We start from the raw sequence: 26909 nt of genomic DNA on the forward strand, positions 1-26909 counted from the left end.
GCTTTCTCCTGGCTGGGAGGGTTTTCTGGTCTTTCTCCTTCTTGTCATAAGGAGTTAGAAGAGACAATTTAATAGGGTTTCTCCTAAAGGAGTGGGGAACACTTGGTTATATGTGGGAACTAAACTGTTTAGTTCTTGGCTTACAAATAGGCTTTTCAGATTGTGTTTCCTTCAAGATGCTCAGTGATAATGGGCAGCTCAGTGATGACTATGGCAGAGCTGGCTGTTCCAGTGTCTTCTACTTCAGGTTAGCTAATATACAGGAAGCAAACACATAGACTTAAAACCTATGTAGTGAGAACAAAACTGTTTGAGATGGTTTTCCATAATTCAAAATTTCATTTTGTTTGAAAATCCCATGGTAGAGACCTTTTTGTGTCGGGTAGCATCTCTCTCCCTGCAGGAAGCAAAGTGCTGTAGAGGGGTGTGGGACTGAGTTGTGCTCCAGTTCTGGCCAATCTGCCATACAGCTTTGCTTCTCTCTCCTTTCCCTGCTCAGCCTGAGCCTGCAGTCAGAACTGATCCTGTGTTTATCTGAAAAAGCTTTCCCATGTGGAGTTGTGAACAGCCTGAAACAGTAGCAGTAATTTCTGCCCTGTTTTGCGATGCTGACATGTTTGGAGACACTGAAACAGCTTAAAGAAGTGAGGATGGAGGTAGCATTTTCAAAAAGCATTCAAAGCTTATTAAAAAAGTAATCTATACTAAAAATGAAAACAAATTATGGTCCACAGATATTTTTAGGAATAACATTTTGGCACGCAAACTTTTCCGAATGCTTTCAGGGTCATATACTTGTCATTCTTCCTTAGGTGGGAGTCCCATTGAAACTGGTGGGAGTTGTGCCTGAATAAAACTGGCCCATGATTTTCCCTAAAATGACTTTTTTTTTTCCTTGAATGACCTTCTGGCAACCTTGCTCATAAGTCATTTGTCATGGTTATTCTTTGAGTAAAAAGCGCCTTCCATCTGTTCTTAATCTGTGTTCCCTTTAACTTCTATTTTTGCCTCCTTTTTTCTGTCATCTGTGTTGCATTGAAAATAGAGTTTCTGGCCAACTTTATTTATCCCCATCTAAGGGGTTGTAGTCATTGAAATAATTCTCCTGGCAATCTAGGCCTTTTCTTTAGGCCTAGACAGCCAGAGTCATCAGGGAAAAAAGAAAAAAAAAAAAAAAAGAAGAAAAAAAAAAGGAAAAAAAGACAAGGGCAAGAGCTTCAAATAAATTATTTAAATTATTGAAGTTTTACTTAGATGCCACTCTCTAGACTGCCTTGGCTAATGCTTTCCTTTTAAGTCCTTGAGGTCTTCCCGCTCTCAGCTTTACAGACTTGTCTTTTCTGATCTGGTCTCTCCCACCAGCTGTTAATTTTAGACAAAGCACATGTGCGTGGTCTCTGTGCTTTTTTCTGACATGTGTCAGTACATACACAATTTTCTACATTCTCCAATAAATTCTACAGTCATTTTGGTGAAAAAATGGAGCACTGTTTTTGAGGAAAAAAAAAAGAAAAATAACTACTATATGATCTCTTTCTGATATTTAATTTAAATTTTGGCTATTAATGTTGATTTCTCAGCATGCTATGACTTTTTAGATAGAAAAACTCCTCTTCTTCCAAAGCACTATTGCAATGTGTGTTTCTCTCTTGTGGAAATGAACACATTCCCATCCCCTCTATTTCCAAACCCTCTTAAAGACACTGTTGGACTTTGCTTTCTTTTCCTGATTGGGAGGGTGCAGAAGAAGAAAGAAGGCTCATTCTCTGAATCCTTTGATCAGCCAAATGAAATCTAAAATTGAGGATAGCTCTATTTTACTTTTCTTTTTTTCCTGCCCATGGGCGAAATAAAGCTGCTTTTTCAGAAAGGTTGAGCAACTGGAATCTAGGCAGAAGAAATACAGATGGAGCTCAGATGAAAACCATCTAAATCCATGCTGGAGGTCATTCACAGAATTTTAAGAAAAAGCTCTGAGAGTTTAGAGATTATTACTGTTCCTGAAGGCACTTCATGCCACTTTATAACTATAAATCAGAACTGTGAATTTGAATCCAGGTAGAGTTTAGACTCAAGCAATTCCCTTTCAGTTTAGAAATGGTGTTAGACATGATAAGGTTATTCATGAAGCAAGTTATTAGTAAACCTGCTTTATTTTCCTCATACTACAATAACAGATTGACACATACCATCTGAGTACCAGGCAAGGTTAATCAACTAATTGTACTAAATTTTACTGAGTCAAACTTTGAAGCTCTCTCTAATTTTGTCTGATTCTTACTGTATTCCTTGGGGTCAGCAGAAATAAGGCTTTCCTAAAAAGTCAGTTGCGCATCATCTCTCACAATACATTTTCCTTGTCGAGCCTGGTATATTTTATATTTTTTGTACTTGAGCTTGGGTATTATGGATGCTGTACTGAGTCTCAAAAAAATTGTCAGCATAAAATTTTTTATCTTCTCTATAAATAGAAATTGCCTAACTGCAGCAAATAAAGGTAGACAATTGGACCACATATGTGTTTCACTAGAATAATAAAAGTCTAGAGAAAGTGTTGAAATGAAAGTTGTTGGTTATAAATGAGAATGTTGATGTAATAGGCATGTTAGAAATTTAATGGAAGAAAAACAATGTGAACAGACATGCTGATGACAAATTACATGGGAAATACAGGTGAAGTCATGCCCATCAAAGATCAGATTTCTTTTTTCTTGAAGTAAACACAGTCGAATCTCATGCATTAACTACCCCTCAAAAGCCAAGAATGCTTACATATTGAAATTGCATGATTAAATAAGAAAAGTAGGATGTTAGTGTCACAGGACTGCAGTACAGTATTAAGACTGTAGTAAAGACCATCCTACCTAAATAGGGGCCCTGCCCATGAAAACCTAAATACGATCAAGCAGGGATGAAGACAGGAAATGCAATAGCAGTGGGAGACATAATTTACCAGTTAAGGTTGGGTAAATGAGCTGTGGGTTGTGATTCTGAGTAAAATTCCATGTTTTCTAGATGATTGCTTATACAGAGAGTATTTGTTTAAATAAATAAATTTGAATTTTAAAAAAAAAAAGTAATGAAATAATTGTAAGACCTTAAGACCTGGTCTTAGTTACAGAAAGATCTGTTTCAAAATACAGTTAAGAACCTCTGTGTGACAGCACCTAATGTACTTAGAAGCAGTACTCTTGAAATAAAAAAAGGGGGGAAAAATCTCCCATGGCAGTGCTTAACTTCAAAGAGAAAACTACATAATAAAGAAAGAGAGCCAAAATTTAAAATGTTTAAAGGAGTCATGAAGATTGTTAAAGTGTGGGAGCTCACTGCAAGTTTACTTCAAGGAAAAGCCTTTAAAAGGTCCAAAAAAAGGTTTGCATAGTTAAACAGCAGGGTGAAGGAGTAAAAGGATGTCTCTTACTAAAAGGATTTCTTTTATTAGAAGTAAAAGGGCTTTCTTGAAGTTGAGTTTATGCCTAAATGAGGAAAATAAAGTGTAAACAAGTTAAATTTAAAACAAAAGAAGGCAGGCCAAAAGAGATTTTGAAGAACAGCTTGGCAAAAAATACTAGTAAAGTAGCTTTCAGTCTGTCTTTAAGTGGGTAAAATCCTGACAGAAAATCTACAGGATTAGTAAATGATCAAAGTAAGGAAGGTGTTTAGAGACGTGCATTCTGGGCATGTAGTCAAGAACATATCAGAAGATTTGTCACCAATAAAAGCATTATAAGAAAAGATTTTAGAAGAAACTGGCAACAATGAACAGTAAAAAAATTACCAGGAGAAGATGGTATCCATACAAGTTAAAAGAACTAAAGTACATAACTCTAAAACCAGTAATGGTAGTGTAATGTTTAAAAGTTTCCTGGTCTGAAAGAAATGGAGGCAGTAAATACGATAGTAATCTGAGAGGCTGGTAGGAGCTGCAATGCTCTCTAAGACTCCTTCCAAATCATTAGATTTATGGATAAGTGTGAGAAAAAGGGAGGGAAGGATCACAGTAACTATAACAGCACATGTGGCAAGTTACTGGTGGCAGATTCAAAAAGAGCAGGAGGAAGAGAATTTACTGTACAATCCATAGCTGAAATGTGAAGTCCACTCCCACAGGGTGTTATGGATGCCAATGGGTTACAGAGATTCAAAATGTTATTTAATAAAATTAATGGAATGTAAACACAGTTATGGCTATTAAAAAGTATGACCTCAGCTTAGGAAGGCCCCAGAGCTGGGCTAAGATCCTGAGGGAGCATGAGTTCATATTCTTCCCTCAGCTGCTGCAACTGTCTGTTCTCTAGAGACAAAGTGCAGGGAGAGGTGAATTCTGGTCTCCCCTAGTGCAGCCACTGCGTTTGCTTTGATGAAATCAGACTTACCACACAGCTCTTACTGCAGCTGTTCCTATTCATTCAGATCCAACCGTTAATTTATTTGTAGCTCTGTATTAAAAAAAACCCCAAAAAACAAACCATAACCAAAGAGGAGCTTTGTTGGTTAGCATTTTTCAGTCATGGGCCTCTGATTGATGAGTAGGGAAGGATGTGACCTAGGAGGTCTGGAAATTCAGCCCTGCCCTGCTGTGTGGATGCCTGCTTTGCTTGTGTTTCATGGCCCAAGCTGGTTCACTTTGTAGGCTGGGGAGATGAGTGCCTTGTGCAAGATCAGTGCCTGTGCAGCAGACTTGTTGGCTGGACTGCAGTGTAGGGACCTTTTTTCATCCAGACAAAGCTGATTTTTATTGTTTTGGTGGGTTCCTTTTAGAAGGGCGCTGCCTACATTTTTTTTTTTAATCATCCGTCCTTTTTTCCTTACTGCTGAATGCTTGGTGGGTCAATACTGTATTTCTTCCATTCCTTCTCAAGCCAGTACATGACCTCTGAAGTAAATGGCCCTGAGAAAAGGCTTCATCCATGCTTTCTAGCTCTTTTATTTTTGTTTAGAACATATTATAACTGGTCTTGAGGGAGAAGACTCTGCTTAAATAATTGTTTGATTTTAAGCATTTTGCTGCTAAATCGGCTTATTTTCATTTTAAGATTTTCTTTATTCCTATTTTAAAAATAGTGCAATGTATTTGGAATACACATTGCAAGCACGTAATTCTCACATGTTGGCATTCTGTTTTTCAGGAAAACCAGCTAATTTTTGTTTTAAAATTGTTGTAGTAGGAAATCCATTAAAACCATGATAACAAATTGGTAACTGTTTTGGGCAGGTTTTATCCCACTGAATATCCAACTTGTTAGTTTTTTTATTTTTCTGGTTTCTCAGTCAGAAATAATAGAAGCATAGAATGGTTTGAGTTCAAAGGGACCTTAAACATCATATAGTTCCTACCACTAACAGGTGCCTACAGCACATGCAGTGTACAAAATCCTAATGGTGTACAAGTCACAAGCTGTTGATCTGAGAGTTAATTACACATTATGGACTCTGCTGTTGTCAGGAGTACAGCGAAGACAGAATGCCCATTTTGTGCCCAAGGTGGGAGAGCAGCGGAAGTGGAGTTCTTGAGTCCCTTGGAAAAGTGACTGAAGGCAAAAACTTCCTGTGTGACCTCTGCTGTCAGTCTGAACAGGAATATAGGGACAAGCACCAAAATTTTAATTTTAATTCTTTTAAACTCTTTTAACTCTTTTAATGTTGTTTTAGATCTTAATAGAGTTTTGCGTGGGAGAAAATTTGTTTGAGTGAGACCCATTGAAGAAAGGCACTCTACTACCACTATTATCTCCTGCTTATTATTATTTTTATTTTAATTTAGCTGAAATGGCTTGAATGGAAAACATGGAGCTAGAGCTTAGCTGAAGGACAGACCCTGCCTTGCTGTTACAGGGTTTTGGTAAGATGAGATCACAAGGAAGAGCTCAAGTGAGAAGTTGTCTTTTGAAGTGTTTGGTAACAGGCTTTTGGATATAGAATTACCACAAGATAGGAGAAAAAAGCAACATTAAGGAAGATCTGGAAATAGATCACATAATATAATCACATTTTCTCATACAGTTATATTTCTTTGATATTTCATGTTGTGCTGAAAAGAACTTTGTAATAGACAAAATGTGGACATTGAGCTCTCACTATTAAGCTCTTTGTTATAGCCTAATTATTTCTTTTTTTCCACTATCACTTTTTTGTATAGGTGGAAAATGTTAGGTTACTTGATCGTTTCTCTTCAAGAAGAGCTGTGCTGGGAACCTTATATTTAACAGCTACCCATGTCATATTTGTGGAGAATGGTTCTGAAACTCGCAAAGAAACCTGGGTATGAATTTTTGGTTTTTTCAGTTAGCTGTATGTGCATGGCACTTTAGTGATGGTAATTTGAAAATTCCTTTCAAAACACTTTAAACATAGTAAATTAGTTCATATGGATGTTTTCACTGGATTCTAGATATTACAATACAGTAAGGCAAGTATAAGGGCCTTCACTGTGTGAATACCACATGTGATTGGCTGAGGAATAGCTGCTCTAAACTATACTGTTGCTCCTATTGTGCAGGAAGAGCTAAGGAGAAATGCCTTGAATGTGAACTACTGTCTTGGCTCTGTCCATTCTTGCCCCTCTCCCTTACTGCTGGTGTTGAATCAGTGATGTTGGTTTGATATTTTAATTTTTTTTAATAAAGTAGTATTTTGAATTGACTATTTTGATTGATTGATTGATTGATCAACTTCAAGAGGAAGCTCATGGGAGTTTTCTCAAGGACTTGTGGAAACTACTGTGCCTGCCCTGGCACATCATTATAAATAATTACTTTTCTCCTTAAAGATTTGATTAGCATAACTGTTTACAATTCCCTGCAGGTTCTCCACAGCCAAATCTCCTCTATTGAGAAGCAGGCCACCACTGCCTCTGGTTGCCCATTACTGATCCGCTGCAAGAACTTCCAGGTCATCCAGCTCGTCATCCCTCAGGAAAGAGACTGCCATGATGTTTACATATCTCTGATACGTCTAGCTCGACCAGGTATGGAAAAAAAAAGGGCACAAAAATTAATCCTCATCCTGAAGTGTGAGAATTCAATGGAAGAAATGTATCTGCATCTTTGTCCTTTACAGGTGAAGAAAAAAAGATGTTTTATGAGTGAAATATTAAAATAATAATTTGTGGAGCAATGAAGAAAGTTCATTTTGACAAGTAGTTTCTTTCATAAAGTATGAGATGAACTTCTGTTTAAAATAATACTCTAGGGTATCATGGGCCATAAAATATAATGCTATTTTATGTGCAACTCATTTGCTGGATGCCTTGTGTAAATGTAAGTTTAGGAGGATACTCTAAATTCAGGGAACTTTCATGTCCCTGTTCTGACAAAAACTTTAGAATGTACTTAGTGGTCATGTCAGGATTTGCATTTTGACTTTTTGTGCTGTGCAGAAATTCCTTAAAATCAGTTAAAGGTTTTGCAGCAAGCATTGTTTTATTCCATTGGGCTACCTGTGTTTTGGATTATTATTTTCTGCATTTTGAATATGCCCCATGTGAATTTCTGAATTTATTTCAAGATCCTTTTGAAACTTTTCCCCTTTCCAATGAAAAACCAAATGTTGCATCAAAGCCCAATATCTGATTGCCTACATTAGAGCTCCTCTCTGCACTGCGCTGCCCTAAGAACCAACTGACAAAGCTTCTGGATTGTTTATTTTAAATTACAACTATAGAAATATAAAACCAACTTTTGTTCTTCAGTATTATTTTAACACTATGTGCAGAAATTGTCTACTGTAGTCTTTACAAAGCTGACAACACTGGCTTTAACTTTTTTCCTGTTAGGAGAACACCAGTTTTATCTACTGTGTAAGAGGGGAAAAAACTGCACACCAGCACAACTAATGAACTTTATAAAGTACCTGCAGTAGCAGTAGTACTATATAACTGCAGCAGAAGTAACTTGATAAGCTAGGTGATGCAGGATGAAAGTAATCAGAGAAATTTAAAACAATGAGACAAATTCAGTCAGTGGTTCTGCTGATGTAAATCTGGATTCATTCCATGCACCTCAGCTGCAAGTACATGTTCATGCATGCTGGCAGGAATGTGATTCTGTAATCCTTTTCCTTGGAGGCAGGAGGAGGTGTGTGTGCTGCTATGCACCAGAATGATGAAAGGAAGAGTAGCTGAGGACCCTGAATACAAGTTTAATGACTGACTGCAATTGACAAGAAGATTTGAGTAAAGAAGATGCAGTAACAGCACTGTAGAATTAGCTCTTTGCATAGTTTAGCTACACAGTAGCTTTCCTTCTCCAGCAAGGTATCTGATTGGAATGTGAGACAGGATAAAATCTTGCCTACTCACTCAAAATTAGAAAGCTCTGATTCAAGCTCAGTCATATGTACCCTGACAGTGTTCTGCTGTGTCATTTTGTCAGGGCACGAAGCTGCACTCTCTTTAGGTCGTAGAGTTACTCAGCATTAGAAGGTACACTTTACTCTGTGAGCAGATAATGTGACTCATTCATGCTCTACTTTTCATTCTCTGCATGAGTGAAGCTCATATTGTATACTGGTTTAACATTGTCTATGCTATCCGATGTCCTAGTTACATTAAAAGTGAATGTTATGCTTGATTTTATTTTTGCTGGAATTTTATTAAGGTCAGGCTGTCAGCTGAATTTGGCCTTTTTGCTTAATTAAGACATTTTGTGACTGACCATAAGATACTACATGTTTAATAGCAGTATTGCAGATATTTATGGCAAAATAACTCTGAAAGATTGGGAAAGGTCCTATAAGTACTGGCAAAGATGTGGTAACTGAGCTTTGAGGCACTGACTATTAATACTTGAACACTTTTGTTACTATTAATGGGAGCCTTGTTACTATTAATACTTGTGGTTATTATTTTTATAGCTGTACGTTCTGTGCAGTACAGAACACAGTAGTGTACTAAGATTCTGCTTATTAGGTATGTGTTATTAGAAAAGGAAGTATAGTATTTAAATACACTGATTGTAGAGCAAGGGTATTAGTGGAGAGCTATGAAGTCAGAGAGGACTCAGCTTGTGATTTACTGCAGTTAAACATCTATTGATCAGAAATTTTTAAGGAACTTTGAGCAACAGAATGAAATATTCCTTTGTGACATAGCAATATCTAAAGTATCAATGAGAATATTAATTTCAATTTGTATGCTGGATACTCATGTCAGTAACAGTTGGGATTCCATGGCAGTGGTGTGTGGCTGCTGCTGGTCATCAGGATCAAGACACTCATTATGTACAGATATACTCCTAGAAAGGTTAAAAAAATCCAGCACCACAAAACTTTCATATATGGTATGTGGTTGAGGAGCACAGGTGGCATAGCTACTTAAACAACTTCCTGGTCATGATAAAATGATTTATGTAGCATATGTTTCTTTTCAGCTATTACATCATGTCTAGCTCAAATGCATTTGCTAATAATTCAACAACAGAATTTTGCTGTCCACAAAACTAAGATTTCATTGGATCTATTGGAAACCTTTCTAATTAGGGACAAAGGCTACTGAGTTTTTTTCATTTTTGGAAGAATGTGCTGCATAGTCCATTTTTCATATCTTTTGTCTTTGCTGCAGGACAGATGTTACATTAATAAAGGGACTTCTAAACTACTTCTAGATAGCAAATTCTTTTGAAGAACAAGTGCTTACTCTGGCACTGACTTCAGTTTTCTTTGGATGAAAGTGTATTGCTGACATTTTGTCTTTGTGCTGGGAAAGATTTTTTACAAATCTACTGAAGGCAAGCAGAACAGTTTATTTTAAATAGCACTTCTATTGAGGCACATACATTGCAATATATACAAATAACAAAAGAGCACGTATTTTGAAAGTTTGCTTGACAGTAGATATAAACCAGGATGTGTGCTTTTGTAAAGCAAAGCGTACTGTTTTACAGGAAACTACATCAAGGTCAACGCCAAGTTCTGGTTTTGAAGTGTGATTTCGGGATGAGAAATTTGAAGTTGTTAACTGTTTCTGTTTCTTTGATTGTTTTTTTCCCAGTGAAATATGAAGAGCTGTATTGCTTCTCCTTCAATCCAAAATTAGATAAAGAAGAACGAGAACAAGGCTGGAAGCTTGTGGACCTCAATGAAGAATATAATCGGATGGGTGTCCCAAACAACTATTGGCAGATTAGTGATGTAAACAGAGACTACGGGGTGAGTTGCTGTGATTTTTCTGTTACAGAGTCGCTCTGTACAATAAATCAGGAGCCTTACTGAGCTCTACTGTAGTCCTTAGTGGCATCACCTCTTTGTGCTCAATGCTGTACACACACATAGTAAGGTGCAATTCCTCTACTATTTCACATGAAATGGCACACAGATAGTGAGAGCAAGGATGTGTCTTCATTTAACAGATGTGGAAATGAAGCACAGAGAATATGTCCACAGTGTTTTAAATGTTAGGATTTGGCTGCCTGGGAAGTAGTTTAAGTCATACCTAGTGTTATGTGTGTGAATAAGAGTTTCCCTGTCATGTAGGGCTATGTAAAATTACTACGTAGTCATTTTAAGGAAAAAAAAAATTCTCAAAATAGTGAGCTTGGCAATATTTTTTACCTCACTGGCTATCCCAGAAGCGTCTGTGATTGACTGTTAGTGTTTTTCACAGTCATCTTATAGGTCATATATCTTCCTAGCTGCCTGCTGTCCTGCCTTGCTCAGTCTTGTATGATTGAGGACCCTAGAATGTTAATTAATTTTGAGGAAAAACTAACTGAGTTATTTTTGAAGAAAGTTTGTCCAAGCACTGTTGCTGGAACATATCCATGTTAAGGAAGGACTGTGAAGTTCTCAGAGAAGACTGAATGTGCTGTCAGGGTTTGTTTTCTTTTTGTTAAAATGAGTGGAAAAAATGTTTGACCGCTTTTAAGATAAAGTGTAGGAAAAATGTCATCATGAATAAAATCCAGTTCACCACATCAACAACTGTAACCACAAGTCCTTCCTTTCTCCTTCATTACGTATCTCTGACTCTCTCAGAAAATAATTTCCTCCATCGTGCTTTAGTCATCTCAGAAGGTCAAAGGGACGTGCTGGATATCCTTTTGATCCCAGTCAGAATGCTACGGGCAATATCAGAAAAAAGGAGTTAAACCAGGATTCCACCTGTGGTCTCACTTGTCTCTAGAGGGAATTTGAGGCTTTTTCTGAAGGCTCATTAAATTCCTTTCCGAAGTGGTAGGCATTGTCAGGACTGCTTGAGTTTTGATAGCCTTATTTCACGTGGCATAATTTCTTATCTCCAAGTCCCTATATTTGTCCTTTTTTTTTTTTATTATCAAGTTTTCTGGAAAATTTGGCTCTATTGTCCCCTCCCATTATAGCAGAGTGTTTGAGAACTTCACCCACTCTCATTCTTACTCCCAAATTCTGCTACAGAGGACACTGCAGTTGTAAATACAACCTTGCTAGAAATAATGATAAATCTTTTCTGGTGTGAATGTGTGTTAAACCTGTCTGTTCTCAACAAGGCATGAATTAACATTTGGAAGTACAGCATTTCAACCGTTTTGCTTCAGTTTTGCTATCTGTAAGTTAGGATTAATACTTTCCCACTTCAAAAGAATGCTTTGAGCAATGTCAGTGATATGTATACAATAATGACAAAATATTCCCTGAGGTTTGAGTTTCCTGATATTTTGGTTTTGCTGTGGAAATGGCTAACGCTACTTGTACATTGTAGACCAAACAGAGTTTCCTTTCACAGGTCTGTGACTCATATCCTACAGAAATCTATGTACCAAAGTCTGCAACTGCACACATCATCGTGGGGAGTTCTAAATTTCGGAGCCGAAGGCGTTTCCCAGCTCTTTCCTATTACTGCAAGGGTAACAATGTAAGTGTGAATTTGTAGCTTTGAAGTATTGGCTTATTTTGGCTTTAGTCTCATAATTCTTCTAGTAAAGTTTTGCAAGAAGAAATCAGTGTTTATTTAATTTAAAAAATTATTAGTGTAGTCTCGTTAGTGTGGTTAGTTCAGTAATAGGCATTACCTCTCATTCAGTCTTTCATATCCAGAACTTTCCCATAGCTCCTTTGTCCTGACAAATCCAGTGGTGCTGTGTCTTACATGGTCTGTGTGAATATGATAAGATCAAAGCCTGGGACTATCTGTTCAGCTTATGCAACAGCATGTAATAAATCACTGGAATATGTGCTGATCAGAAGAATAGACTCTAAATAACAGTAACCTGTTTGCAAAACTATTGATGAAGTATGAGCAGTCTCACACAATTCAGGTTTTCTCTCTTAAAGACCCATACTTTACTGACTATACTGATATTTCAAAGGCATGACTGAAACAAGCATGTCCTTTCTCACAGTAATAAATAATCTGTAGGACAGTCTGCACAGGTTGTGACCTTCAGCAGGCAGATTCTCTTCATGCTTGTGTTCAGTGCTTAGAGAGTGCATGTATTATCCCCTTGCCTTCTACAAATCCAGCTGCCCCCTGCCTAGCAAAAATAAAAACTTCCCTGCTCACCCTTTTCACATTGTGTTCCTTCTTTCTGGAGGTCTTCTGGAGGTCTGATCCTGATGGGTCTGAGGAGAAATTCTCTTGCCTCTTTCAGTAGCCCTGCTTAATACACATACTGCAGGAGTCAGGCTGCCTGACCCACTTCTTATGCAGTAAGGTCTTTTTCCAGAGGCAGTGCTAAAAATACACAACCATTGGCAATCCATCTGCGTGTTATACATTTTGTTTCCTGAAATCATGGTGTCAGGCTGCTTAGTAAAGCAGGCACTAGTGTAAGCTGGGTGTAATCAGTCTTGTACCTGGTGAGTGACAGTGCAAAAGGACCTATTCTTTATGCTATATCAGCATTCTCATGATTGCAAGGCTGTACTCATCCTCGAGATATCACCTTTCAGGAGTTATTCCACATTAGGGAAATGCAATACTTAAAACAGGTCTAAAATTTGGATTGAAGACTAGACTTGGGCTAATGGGGTTGTATTGTTTTAATATTTCTTTGCCTTTGTAAAAATGATGTATTTATTAACATGTACTTAATTTTACCATTCTGCCTTTCTCATGTAATTGTACATCTATGCAAACATCTAATGATCTGGTTTTGTTAAGGCTTCTGGATGCTAAATAGTTTCTACTTTATATTTGTTTGTTTGTCTGCTTTTCTGCAGGCTTCCATATGTAGAAGCAGCCAGCCTCTGTCTGGCTTTAGTGCCCGATGCCTTGAGGATGAACAGATGCTCCAGGCCATTAGAAAAGCAAATCCAGGAAGTGATTTCATCTATGTTGTTGACACTCGGCCCAAAGTAAGTATATTATATTTCTTGCACATAGCAAGACTGAGCCTGGGCTGAATGCATTAGGGAAGATACACAACCTAAGTGACTGACCAAGTGAGTTCTGATCTTAATTGCACCTGTGTAACTCCACAGGTACATTTATCAGGGGAATCTTAACTAAGAACCTTGACCACATTATTATCTCCAGGGCAATTTTCTCCTTTACACTAAACCTTACCCTTTTCTTATTCGTGGCAAAATGTCAAGATATAGAAAAGTAAATAATATTTAATTTTAACTATTTACACACACAGAGGAGCTATCAAGTAAGTATATTTCTGATGAGACTGGCAAAAAATAATTCCCGTAATTAAATGTATTTAGAGTTGTTTGTAATGTTGCTTGCTTATACTATAATTTTCCATGCATGATTTCTCCTGGAAATGAGAAAATTTCAATGACCTCTGCACAAGGCTAAGGAAAGACCAATTACTGAGGTCACAAGAGTGGAGGAGACCTTAGAATAACTTCAGCACTTCTGTGGTTTTGAGAGAGAATCTGAAATGTGATAAATAAAGACATCAGATGCCATATCTTAATAACTGATTAAAAACCTCTGGCCAAGATAAAAGCTTTAGAAAAAAATATGCTATGCAGAAATACAGAAACTCAATAATGATCTAGAAGAGGTTGGAAGCTAACAAAAAAAAAAAAAGCAAACCACATTGTGTCCAACCAAATTGTGCTAGCAAACAGCTCAAGGTGATAAAGACTAGATAGACTTCAGTATCTGGAGATGGAAGCAGGGATATGTTCTTTCTTGCACTATCAGCAACTTTCCTCTTGAAGTTACCAAAACCTCTGAAGAAAAGAAACTAAAGTACATGTAGTACATGTATGCCTACAAAATCCCTTGTAGGTATAGGATTAGCTGTAGCATGGGAAAAGGAAAAATGAGAAATGTTGAGGGAAAGGAACAAGGAAGCTGTTTAATATGCTGAGATTGGAAGACAGAGCCTGAAAGGGCAAGGTGGGTAAAACTGAGAAACATGAGAAATGGAGTGAGGAAGGGCAAACCTGGCAGAGCTGAAGCAGATACAAGGAACCTACATGGCTGGTGATTGACTGAAGTTATGGGTGTTGGTGGGAAAGTGCTGTGAGTCCTCCCAGCTCTAATGGGAGGCAGTAGCCAGAAAATCAGGACCTTGGCAGCTCTCATTGACCCAAATTGCACCAAGGACTGTGTACTCTGGGAGCTATTTTGACCTTCAGTTCCCTCTCTTTTATTGGGAAGACAAGGACGCTACCACCTTGCTTGTGGCCCCGAAGCAAGGGAATTATGGTGAGCACTAGGAAAGGATTGGTACATTGTGATCAGAATGGGCCTTAGATATGAAGTACAGACATAGCTGCCTAAATAACTCTTGTTTACCAATTTTCTGTATGTAATAATAGTTATAGCTTTTTTCCTGTCTGATGGTATTGATACTCTTCCCTATTTAAGGCAGTCTTTTACTGATGGGATTTATTGCTAATGACTTACTGACTTGGCTATTAATGTTTTACGTTTACAGGAAGGACCCATCCCTTAAATTTTTCTGGTAAATTACTTTGAGACACCTTCTGTGTGCAGTGAAAAATGCTGTACTTTCTTGAAGGGTGGAGAGTCTAAAATTGGCTCACTTAGCCATAAATGCCAGCATATTTCCAGCAATGCTGGCTTCTTCAGGAACCAGTCAGGAGATGAAGACTGTTTTCACTGAACTTTTCCGTGAAAAAAAGTTTTGATCTAAAGAAATTTATATACCAGATCCCTACTCCTCTCTGCACTGCAAAAATAGACAGATCTACAAATCTCCTGTGATCTCAGATCCAGCCAAATCCAGCCAAATCCAGCCTTGTTACAGTTTTGCACCTGATAATTCATCTATGAATCTAGAGCATATAGCAAGGGATAGGTATTGGTGGAAGTGGTTCATGGAATTCCTCAGGGAACCTTTAATAAATGTAGATATTAGATATCAAGTCTGGTGGAAGGCTTCCCATTCCTGTGGGAGGCTAAAAAACTATTTGCCTCATTTTTCATAAGAACCAGTTCCTTGCAAAGATTATGAATGTTTTTGGGTCCTTCAATTCAACATTCCCAAGTGCTCTTCTGTTGTTGCACTTGATAATTTTCAAAACAAAATCTTTGTCTGTGGAAGAAAGCTTTGTTTCCACTTCATTTGGATATACCAGGATGACCAAATGCAACTTGACTGAGGCTGTGGTCATTCCTTTCTGTGATCACAAAGGAAGCTAATATAACTTACTGTTTATGAGTAAAATACATTAGTTCTATTATTTGTATAACAAGACACAACTTGGTTGTCCTCTGGATTAAAGAAAATGCCAGGAAATCTTGCAAGTGAGGTCTTTTACCTTTAGAAGCTGTATCCTCATATTTACTGAGATTAATCGAGGACATACGCAGTTTAGAGAGTTTCACAATAACTACTTAAGAGCAACAGATGGAATTTTGGTAGATGATGTGGAAAACTTGTTAGTAAATATTGTGGCAGCTGCAAAGTTTGGCAACTGACAGTATTTAAAATAAATGAGTGTCAGAAAGCCTTGCAAATTTAACCTTGTATTTATTTACTTTTAAAAAGCACTATTTCATATTGTCTTTTAAGAAAGGATATTTGTGATAAAATTGCTCTGCTGCAGAAACAGTTAAAGGTATTTATGTGCTGAGTACTAGGTTACTTAGAGGATAGATAGTTTTTCATTTAGGATTTCAGGGGTTTTTGGTGGCTGAGACTCATGTGTACAGATCTTTCTTCCTGAAGATATAGGCTACTGAATGAGAGACAGCCTCATTTTGTTTATGCAAGAGCACTGATGTCAACTTCAAAAGAGAAAGATTAGGATTCAGCAGATAATTTATATCTTTGTAGCAAGTCACACAGAGAACTCTGTCCTTAACTGACACGCTGTTCACAGGCTGTATTTTTTTTTTATTGTTCACTGATAGTCAAAATATTGGCAGACTGCTGGTTGATAGACAAGAATGTTTTCTTTTTTTTGGTTGTGCTCTTTCCTGAACTGCTTACTACAAGTTAAAAGAAATGTTGCCCAAAATTTGAATAAATCAAAAATGCTAGTGTTTTGCCCAGGTTCCTATGCAGAGTGTGGTTCCTTCTGTTGTATCATAAAATTGATGTAATATTTCAATTCCTAATGGTGGCTCAGAAATGTAACATTTTAGCTTTCCCTTGAAAGTTAAGGTATCAAGTTTGGTTCTTGGAAACCTATTTTGACATATAGTATGAAAAGCTTGGCTTGTTCATCGTGGTTGGAGGGAAGTTGGCAACCATCAGTCCCCAGTTGTGTGCATTGGCTCCAAATTAAAATTGAGTATTGGGAATATGTGCGTTTGGGGTGGAAGAGGTCAGAAAAGGAGACATTCTTGTATATCCCATGATGCCATTAGCCAAGTACTAAAATATATTATTTGAGTTTCAGATGTGACCACAGAAGCAGTGAATCAATAGTGCTTGCACTATTGGGAAATAAACTGGAAACAGAGTTATCTGCATAGCCTCTTGTTCTCTTGGCAATACCTAAAAAATACTTCTAAAACTTCTTCATGAGCATTGTCTCTCACGGAAATGAAGATGAGTCACTTTTTGTCCAATTGATACTTTGTAAAGTCTAAATCCTTTATTATTTATTTCTTAAATCTTTCCTGAGCATAAGCTGTTAGTTGTGCTTGGGAGTGTGGAGGTTCTGCCACTTGGGCTGCTTTGTCATTCTCAGAGCCTTCATATTTTTTGGGAAGTTCAAAGGTCTCCTAGCCTTACAGCATTCATTTCACAAAAAAGCAGGGATTTTATGCAAAAAGACAATTTCTTTCTACTGCACAGTGGGATTTTGCTATAGGAAATTTTTTTTAAGTAGATAGGTTTTAAAAAGTAGATAGTAATAAAGTAAAAATACTTAATTCATTTTTATCAAGTCTAGTTTTCAGCCCAAAGATCAAAATTTGGCATAAGGAGCTTGGCAGATAGTTTTCCTTCCCACCCAAGGATTCCAAAAGGGGGGAGAGGGGAAATATAAGCATTAAAATCACCCTTAATTTTATGCTTGGGAAAACTGATCTAAAGAAGTGTTTAATAACTTTCCCATGCCAGGAAGCAAGTAACACATTTGAAGGCAAAACTTCAGCTTCCAGCAGAAAGTATTTTTGCTGAAGCACAACTCATTTGATAGTGCCGCATTGCAGAAGAAAATATTTGTAGAACATTGTCAATTCAAATATTTCGTGGTCTTTCACAAGAGCCAAGATATTATAAAATTCGGAAAAACTACTCCAACTCCCTCTTCATTATTCCAAACTCAAAAGAAGTAAGCTGTATCAGCTTTTGGATGATTTGAGCAGTAAATTACACTAATGGGCAACATTACAGTGTGCACATGCTGTGAAACAGTGACATGGCAGATGTGACACTGCCGCCTCCTGGGTACATGCTGCTAGTAAACATAATGCTGACCCAATATAAAATCAGAACAGCCTTTAAAACCAAATTAAAACCTTTATGCTCTTGCAGAGGAACCCTACCTAAGCTGTGGGGGTTTTGTGTTTAACTTTCTGATGAAGTTTCACTCAAAGTGTGTGAAATGGGGATATCAGAGACCCAGCAACCTAGCGCCCTACAATAGGCTGTAAACAGATCCCCAAATCATAACCCCTCATGCTGACACTGTAACAAATGCTTCCTATTTGTGCCTGATTTAAACTCCTCTGATTCATTGCTGCAGACCACAAGGTTTGTTTTGAAAAGATTCTGCTACCAGTTTTCATCTGCTTTTCCCTGTGTTTTTCAGCTCAATGCAATGGCAAATAGAGCAGCAGGGAAGGGATATGAAAATGAAGACAACTACTCCAACATCAAGTTTCAATTCATAGGCATTGAGAACATCCATGTGATGAGAAATAGTCTGCAGAAAATGCTTGAAGGTAATACTCCTCTTCATTGTAAACTAGAGGAAAGAATTGATCCTGCTGTCAGACAAATCAGGATAACTGCTTTGAAATCAGCAGCAGTGAAAAAGAGTATGAAAAGTAATCTTTGCCTGTTGCAGCTGTATGAAGCTGCCTGCTGGCTAATGGGACTTGTGCAATGGAGTATCATGGCAAATACTGGTTTGTGATTTCTTAATTGTGAAAATACCTTCTTTCCTGGCTGAAGTCCAGATATCATTTACTTTAATGATAAAATTAATTTTACTTCAATGCACCTTGTCTTTTTTTTAATTTACATTTTGCTGGTAAAATGAAAAAAATCCCTTATAGCTGACTTCAAGGCTAGTGGAAAACACAGATTGATTTTGTTTTAAAGCTCAAAAAACCTATGGTTTCATTTTCATGTGTGTGTAAGGTAGTCATGCATTTTAGACTGTGAATTTTAATAGAAACTTATCCATGCACTGTGTAGAACATATCACATGAGGTCTATTAATGAAATTCACAGTCAATGGGTGTAACCATTCATCACCCTCAGTATCCCATGGAAATTAATAACAATTGCTTTATAAGTAATTAGCAGTACATAAACAAGCAAATATGTTCTACCATTTCATATTTACAGTGCAAAACTCTTTAGAGGTCATCTGGGAAAAGAGCAAGGATAAATAGACCATCCTTGACCCTCAATGGCTTGTTGATTTTTAACGAGCAAACATGGTGCTCACTCCACCATGTCCCAGTATTTACTTCACGTGCGTCATCAACAACTTCCATCACCTCCTGGATCAGCTTCCTCTATCTTATTCTTGATTTGATGCTCTGGCCATGCTCTTTTGTTCTTCATCTGTCTCCCATTGAGTGCATGCAAATGTAAATTTGAGATCTAAGAAGGGCTTACATTTTCCATGACAGGGAAGCCATGCTCTGTTTTCAAACAAGAGCATTTTATGGAAACCAGCATTAAAGTGTGATGCAGGTAAAACATTCCCTCTCTTCATGGCAGTTTTCTTGGTCTAAGGGTCTCAGGTAGGAAAACAGAAGCATTTTTAGTTCACTAGGAAGTCTTGTTTGGCTAGGAGAGAGGCTGGGTGAGTAAACAGGTCTCTTTATTTGTTCAGTTGAAGACTATCAAAGTTAAAATAGTAAACAACGAGCCTGGCTTCATGGGCAGTGCTGTGTATAATTTTTGAGCCAAAAGCTCATGCAACTGGCCCATGGGCCAAACTTGCATGTAAGAAGGTAATTTCTAATGTATCTAACACTTCAGCTTGCTTGGGGGGCACAAGTTCTTAGCATCTATTTTCAAATGACCCATATGGTTTAAATATCTACTTTTTTTCCTGGGTTTTATATTTGCTATGTTGAAATCTCACATGTAGCAACTCGACTGATAAGATTAGAAATCAGAGAAGTTGAGTACTTTTAAAAAGAATAATCTTATGACTTTCAGTGTACCAGGACTTTCCTTATGTAAGATGCTGTGTAGTTGTTACCTTTTTCCATTTGTATGTGTCCCTTAATCTGTTTGTCTGGTGACCTTTTACTCGACTTGAGCATACAAAGAGACCTAGAACCAAAAAGGCTGTCAGGGATGATGATAACACACATTTAATATGCCTTTCAATTTTTATAAAGGAATACCTTGACAATATGTCAATGATTATCCATTACGGATGTATTATCAACATCAAAAAATATAAATAATTAAAAGAATACATAAATAAAAGAGCAATATCACTGTACCTATGTGAATCTTGAAGAAAAACATCCCATTACACTATAAACTTTACAGAATGGGTCTGCTGCTCATGATCTGTTGTAAGATTTTATAAGGTACCTAAAAACCTTTGAAAAGACAAGTGAGACTGATGAAAACTGATTTTAGTTTAATATGAGCTGTATTGTTGCTTGGAAGTATTTTTCTCCGTTTATAGACGGGTGCATGTGAAGAACCTTGAGATAATTTTGATCCTGTGCACAACCTCCTTGAAACAATTTTTAACATTAGAAGGACATTGCACAGGGACTTTTCTCGATGAAGACCCAAGGGCTGCCTGAGGCTGCTGTTTGGCATGTGAGATGGGGTGGGCTGTGCTGCACATCCAGAGGCCAGTTGAGACCTGACCCCTGTGTGTTGGGCACTGGGGTGATGGCCCCACATGCTCCCTGTCTGTATTTAAACAGCAAATATGAGCTTCTCCTCCCCTCATACCAGGAGCAGCACTTGCTGATGGAGGAGCAGCCCCTCTGATCCTTGGACTTCTGTGACAGATCAGCCAATTAGCAATCCTGTGGGTTTGGCCCACAGCAAGTATTCCTTGGTCTGCTTATGGCTGTCCTGCCAGAAATGGGGGAACTAGTGCAGCATACCCCTCTGGTATTGTTGCTGGTGGAAGAGGCAGTTTCCAACATGTGTCTTGTTTCTTCTTCTCATCCTGAGACATGGGTGCATTGCTGGAATTCTCAGAGCTGTGCCCAGCAGCTCTTGATTTTCATGTGCATACAGTGTGGGTGGATGCAGCAGGCCACATTTCTCAAAGATTTTGGTATGTTTTCTGCTGAGATGGAAATGCCATTTCCCCTTTGGATAAGCCTCATAACTGAATTTGTAGTTGAACTCAGTATTATGGTCCAGATCTGTTGCCAAAATCATGTGAAATATACAGTGCATGCATTTAGGACAGTCTGAACTTTGCTCAGTGAAGTGGTCAGTAAATATTGACGCCAATTTGGTAGTGGGAATGAGCAAAGCACTGTTTCAGCCTTACCTTGGGCTTTTGTAAACAGAGACAGCAGCTTCAGCCAGAATTCAGCCACTAATTGGTCATGCTTCCATCTGCACAGGAACATTAATCATGTGAAAAGCTGTTTGCTTTCAGTGCTGCTATCTCTGCATCTTTATAAATATCCTCCAAAAATTACTTTAAAAATAACCATCTGGAAGGGGCCTTACATATAAACATTGCAAGACTTTGTATGGACACATTAGGCCATTTTGCTTCTGAACTAAATGGAGTTAGGACAGTCAGATAGTTCAGATATCATATAAACTCTGACTTTGGCTTGTGAAAACTAAATTTCAATTACACTGAAGGAAACTAAAGCTATGCCAGGGGCCATAATGGCCATAGATAACTGAATCTTTTAAGATTTCCAGACCAGGAGAGACTTACTAAGACATTAGTAATTGACAGATCATACATGAACTCAGTAAAAGCCATGATGTTTTTCACTGTACTCTGAAAATTAACTTCACTGGCTAATATCTTTTCCCTTAAAAGACAGTATAATTCTACATGGGTCAAAATAAAGATGTAGTCTATTTATGGGGTGGATTTAGTATCTCATTGTTGGAAATAGATTGCACCAAATTTTATGGAGTATTTCTTCTGCTGGATTGAGGTACCTGATTTAGGTTCTGATAGCTTTTTTCTTCTGATGCCACAAACTCTCTAATACTGTAAAATAGGCATTTGGATACAGCAGAATAGAAACTTAGGATGAAAACCAAGAGATTATTTTTTTTTTCTTTAAACCTGGCATACAGTTTGGAAGATTTTCAGGAAAATATTTTCCTTGATGGATTATGGCTTGTCCTCACAATCAGAATACTTTTTGACTCTAAGAAAAGCTTTAATATGGTTTAGTTCAGAGATGGAGAACTGTGGAGTGAACTGAACCACTTTAATTGAACCACTATCATCTGTGGTGAATGATGCTGGGAGTAGGAGACAGTGGCACCATTTAGGTGTCTGTCTGCCTGTACAACAGCAGAAATCAAATGCTGTTTCCAAGCCCTCATCATTAAATACACAAAATCCTCCCAGGGGTTTGAAATCTTCACTCCCAACAGAATCTTGGAAAATGCATGCTTCACAGAAGGACGGATTTGGATTTGTTTGCAATAGGTTTTATGACAGCTTCTCTTTTAAAATTGAATCAACATATTCAGTGAAATTTGACCCAGCCCCATTTCTTAAATATATATGCTTTTTTAAAGGTTAAGTTTGACTGTGAAGTAGTCCTTCTTTTCAAAAGATGCATGTTTTAGACAAGGGATATCCAAAGAAGAGAGAACTCTGAGGCTGAACAGTCAGTGAAGCTTAAGGGACTCTAATTACTATACTATTAAAATGTATCTTATTTTGCAGTTTGTGAGCTGAAATCACCTTCAATGAGTGACTTTCTCTGGGGCCTAGAAAATTCTGGCTGGCTGAAGCACATCAAAGCCATTATGGATGCTGGCATTTTTATTGCGAAGGTAAAGTGTGTAAAATGAGAACAAAACTTTGGAGTAACCAGGTACAGAAAATGAGGACCAAATTCTTTGTTTATGGGTGACTTCTGTTATCTCTTCACTGATGTTATACCTGAAAAAAGCCCATCTTGCAATGCTTCATGTATGAGGAGAGTTGATTCTTAGGTGCTGTTGACATTTTTCTGTAATAGTGAAGAAGTTTGTGTTCTTTTGTACTACAACCTCTACTAGCCTGTGTCTTGTTATGTTATGCCAGACATTTGAATGTCCTTGCTTTACTCCCTAGCAGTGATTGTTATGGCTTCTTTCCCTATTTGCCCTGCCTCCTCTAATGGTTTCTGGACTTTTTTGTGGAAGATTTCTGATAGTTGTAATACATACATATTAGCTACTGCGTTATCCCCTCTGGGTTATCAGGTAACCAACTAAATTCACCTCCTGAACCAACTCCTGTGTATTACTGTGGCCAAACTCTGTAGCAGCTTCTACTTTTATATACTTGAGAACTCTTCCAGATAACGGTTTTGGCTTTAATAAGAAATTATTTCACCTAATACCCCCCTAAGTAATGTAGACATTTGTCATCTACCAGTAGTAGCTTTAATTTGATTACCCTCTGCCTTGTGCTCTGCCTTTTACTGCTTCAATTCTTATTTCTGAGATTACTATTACAATTTCTAATAGGCCATTTGATTGCCATGACCTGCTGCACACAACTATACAGAAAAGACTTGATGGTTTTCCCTCCTCACTAACTGCTTGTTTCTCTTGCATGGCTTCTTCCTTCTCAGCAGGCAACTGTAGTTTCTTACCTGGACAGCAGCTTCAGGATAAATATACTTATTATTAGTCCCTGCCCTACTACCTTTCATTAGCTCATAGAATTAAGGTAATTTACATTAGCTTTTCCAATTTTCCCCCGTGGAAATTATTATCTTATTATCCTTTGTCCACGTGCTTGCTAGCCTAGTGCCTTCTCAGACATGCATTTTGACCCATTCTTGTTTGTATAGTTCCCAGTTCTCAGTTCTTGGTCTTCTGCCCACAGGGATTCTTTTTTGGTAGAATTTACTTGTCTCTTGAGATAAACACAGATTATTATTCTTCATTCCCTATTAAGCCCAAATTTAACCTAAATGGTTTTTCTTTTTCCTAACAGTATCTTTCCTAACCTATTTTATTTTCTACTTCCTAAATTTAATTCTCTTTAGAAATGACAAAGGCTAAAACCCTTAGAATTTAAAAAAACCAACTGCCAACCCTCAAGTTCTAAAAATAATACACCACCAGACACTGGAGAACTCAGTACAATTTCTTCTTTATGTGTTTATGTATAAAATGGGATCCTCTCTCCCCAATTGTTACATTAAAGATACTGACAAAATCTTGCTTTTTAGACCTGGAAGTTTACCAGTACCACAGGCTTCCCCACAAACCTTCACAGCATGTCATCAGTGCAATGCAGTGTGCTCAAGTAATGTCTAGGCTAGTGCTGGCACTGGAAGCAGACACTGCCCTTATTGACATTACCATGAAGATGAGAAGAGCCATATTGCAAGTATGGCCATTCTTTTAGTGGTATGTGAGTCAGAGCATCTGAATCTGCTGTAGTAGTTGTCTGCTCTGACAGATTGATGTATTTTAATTAAAATGAATCCCACATCTTCCTGCAGTGGAGCATAAACAGGTAATTCTCAACCATCACATTGCATGGGCTGGGATGAATTAAAACTTTTCAAATGAGAGGTATAACACTGATTTTCAAATGAGATGAATAACACAACTTCATTTAAGAACTCCGTGGTAGAATAAAAAATGAATGAGCTCTCCCATTTCCCAAATTAATACTCTCTCTATGGCACTATCTCACTGTTCCTCTCATACCATTGTCTTCCTCCCTGCTTGTGAAATTTCTGACTTTTTCTGTATCCTTAGGCTGTGGCTGAGGAAGGTGTGAGTGTGCTTGTTCACTGCTCTGATGGCTGGGATAGGACAGCCCAGGTTTGCTCTGTAGCAAGCCTTCTATTGGATCCATATTACAGAACTATGAAGGGATTCATGGTAAGCAGGTTCTTTCACAGAGTAAATGAAGTTGTATGGCATCACTTAAGATGAATATCTTTGGTTTTAGTAGGAAATAAACTGTCCTTAAATATACCCTTGTTTTGGTTTTGTTTTTTTTTTAAGTTGGAAGGAAGGTTTTTATATGTCCATGTTAAAGTCTCCCAATTTCTCTATGAAATGTTATTCAAAGTAGAGATCAGTTGGGCACCCATATTAATTTTTTTCCTAACCTTCACCGAGAAACTTTCTCAAAGAGCCCAAAGAGCTTTTGTGCAAGCAAGGATTTGTATTAATTTGCAGTGAACATTGTAATTTTGAGTGTCAGAAGTGTGTCTTTTCTAGACATTAGATTGCAATGAACAGCTATATTGGAAAATCTGTTCCTTTCCCAAGTCAATCAGCAGTAGTGAAGCATCTGGAAGTGGTTATCAAGTTACTAGTCACATGTTAAAAAGATGTCTGAGACATTTGTAAGTTCCATTTCAGAAAGCAATGAAACAAGATATTTGAAGTTGTGCTGAAATACTGGCATCCTCTTCATCCATGAAGAGTGCTGTTTCCCTGAGTGGGTAGCTGTGCTCATAATTCATTATTTTTCTGCTAATTCTGAAAATTATTTAGGATTCTAATACTGCTTACTTACATCATTCTTGCTTGCCACTTCTCTGCTTATTCTAAGAATTAACTGGGATTCCAACACTGCTTGTTTACACCATTCTTCTGCCTGTTTCAAATGTCAGCTCTACTCCACAATACTGAATGCAATATTTTCTTTTTAGGTGTTAATTGAAAAAGACTGGATTTCCTTTGGTCATAAATTTAACCACAGGTAAGGTGTTGCAAAGGTTTTCCTCTCTATATATGTATATGTTTATGTAGTCAGTATCTGCTGCCATTCCGGTTTGACTTCTTTGCTGCCTTACCAAACATAGCAACAGAATGCCCCAGGAAACTGCCATACCCTTTTCTCCAACTATAAAATTTAGCTGCCTGGGAACGTCAGAGTGAAATATTTTTATACATGCACTCCAAAGCTACTATGGGGAATCCTGCATGCTGGTCTTGCAGTTGCTATGAGCATTGAGAGGTCCACGTGAATAGTGTGTATTTGGCTTGCAAAATCCCTTTGGACTCCAGCAGATCATTCAGTGGTGCCAAGGCTCCTCCACATAAGTCCCTGTTCATCAAAGGGACTTCTACACCTTTCAAGACAGTACTTAATCTTACGCATGTCTCTGAGTTATCTGTTCCATAAAATACACTCTTCCAATTGCACTCTGTTCTAACAAAAGCAGCAAGATTTGCTCACAAATGTCAGGCAAAGCAAAGTCATTTATTTGGACATGTTATTTTGAACATTGATCCAGTAAATGCTATAATGTAATGAAAATTTTGAAGATTTAGTATGTTTAAACATGGATACATTTTCACATTTTCTTTCTTTCTTGACTTTACTTTTAGTTTCTGTGAAAATTAAAAATGCAATTTTTATATTGGAGTTTAATTGCATTATAATGCTTGATTTGAATATAAATTTGCTATAGTTTAAAAAAACTCAACAAAACTTTCAGGAAATCTGTGCAGCTTCATACCTGTGAAATTCCAGCAGGAATTATTACATTTATATGATACTGTCAGCTATTTATGATTATCAGTAGTAAAAGGTGTTATGAAATGCAACAACCACTGATAGCTTTGGTTTGCTGTGCAATATTGCTATATTTTCTTTGATAATAATATCAGAAGTTTCAATTTTAGATGCTTATGAAATTCTACTCTGTTGGCATGTGTACATATAAATGCACATACACCCCCCCCACCCCAAGTAGAATAACTGATTGAAAATGCTTCTTCCTATTATGTAAACTTGAAAACATTTTTTACTTCTATGTGTTTTATATTTTCAGGCTCCTTTTCTTCATTGCAAGTGGTTCCAAGAGGCATTTTTATACACAGAAAGTTTCATGTACACTTGACAGTCACTGTACACTTGACAGTCACTGTAGCATATAAACACTTCCCACTTCCTAGAAATTTCACCAAGAGAGGGCAGCTTTAACCTGTTTTCTGCTGAGGTTATAATGTAGCTCTCCTGCTCAGTTTTCTGGTTTGGGGAATGATCTGCTATTAAAAGCCTTAAGACATACTTTTGTCATTAAGTCATTGTAGTCATTCTTTTGATAACTTATATTACGGTGGTACAATTTATATTGATAGCATTGAAACATGGCTTTGCAGCAGCCAGCTTTTTGTAGCTGTAATGTAACAAGACAGCTGTAAAAGGGGTTTTTTGTCTGTTTGTAATTCTGCCTTCATTCTACTTCATGATTCTTG

The 26909-nt window shown here is 37.5% G+C and overlaps 1 protein-coding gene across 3 annotated transcripts in view; it reads left to right on the top strand.

Annotated features, from left to right (window-relative positions):
• Positions 1-26909, top strand: part of MTMR7 (myotubularin related protein 7) — a 50242-nt gene that overhangs the window by 7440 nt on the left and 15893 nt on the right. For 2 of the 3 annotated variants that reach the window (XR_014851740.1, XM_085058864.1), the window contains exons 2-10: positions 6140-6262; positions 6805-6967; positions 9989-10146; positions 11699-11827; positions 13135-13269; positions 18112-18244; positions 22405-22514; positions 24447-24572; positions 25355-25404. Coding sequence is in view for 2 of the 3 variants with exons in the window: in XM_085058864.1 (XP_084914990.1) it covers positions 6140-6262; positions 6805-6967; positions 9989-10146; positions 11699-11827; positions 13135-13269; positions 18112-18244; positions 22405-22514; positions 24447-24572; positions 25355-25404 (1127 nt within the window). In the remaining variant the exon portion in view is untranslated. The remainder of the gene's footprint in view (positions 1-6139; positions 6263-6804; positions 6968-9988; positions 10147-11698; positions 11828-13134; positions 13270-18111; positions 18245-22404; positions 22515-24446; positions 24573-25354; positions 25405-26909) is intronic. The other variant, XM_085058866.1, reaches the window with a different exon arrangement.

The sequence above is a fragment of the Lichenostomus cassidix genome, chromosome 4 (genome assembly GCF_008360975.1).
Source record: "Lichenostomus cassidix isolate B80296 chromosome 4, HeHo_3.0, whole genome shotgun sequence".
Lineage (NCBI taxonomy): Eukaryota > Metazoa > Chordata > Aves > Passeriformes > Meliphagidae > Lichenostomus > Lichenostomus cassidix.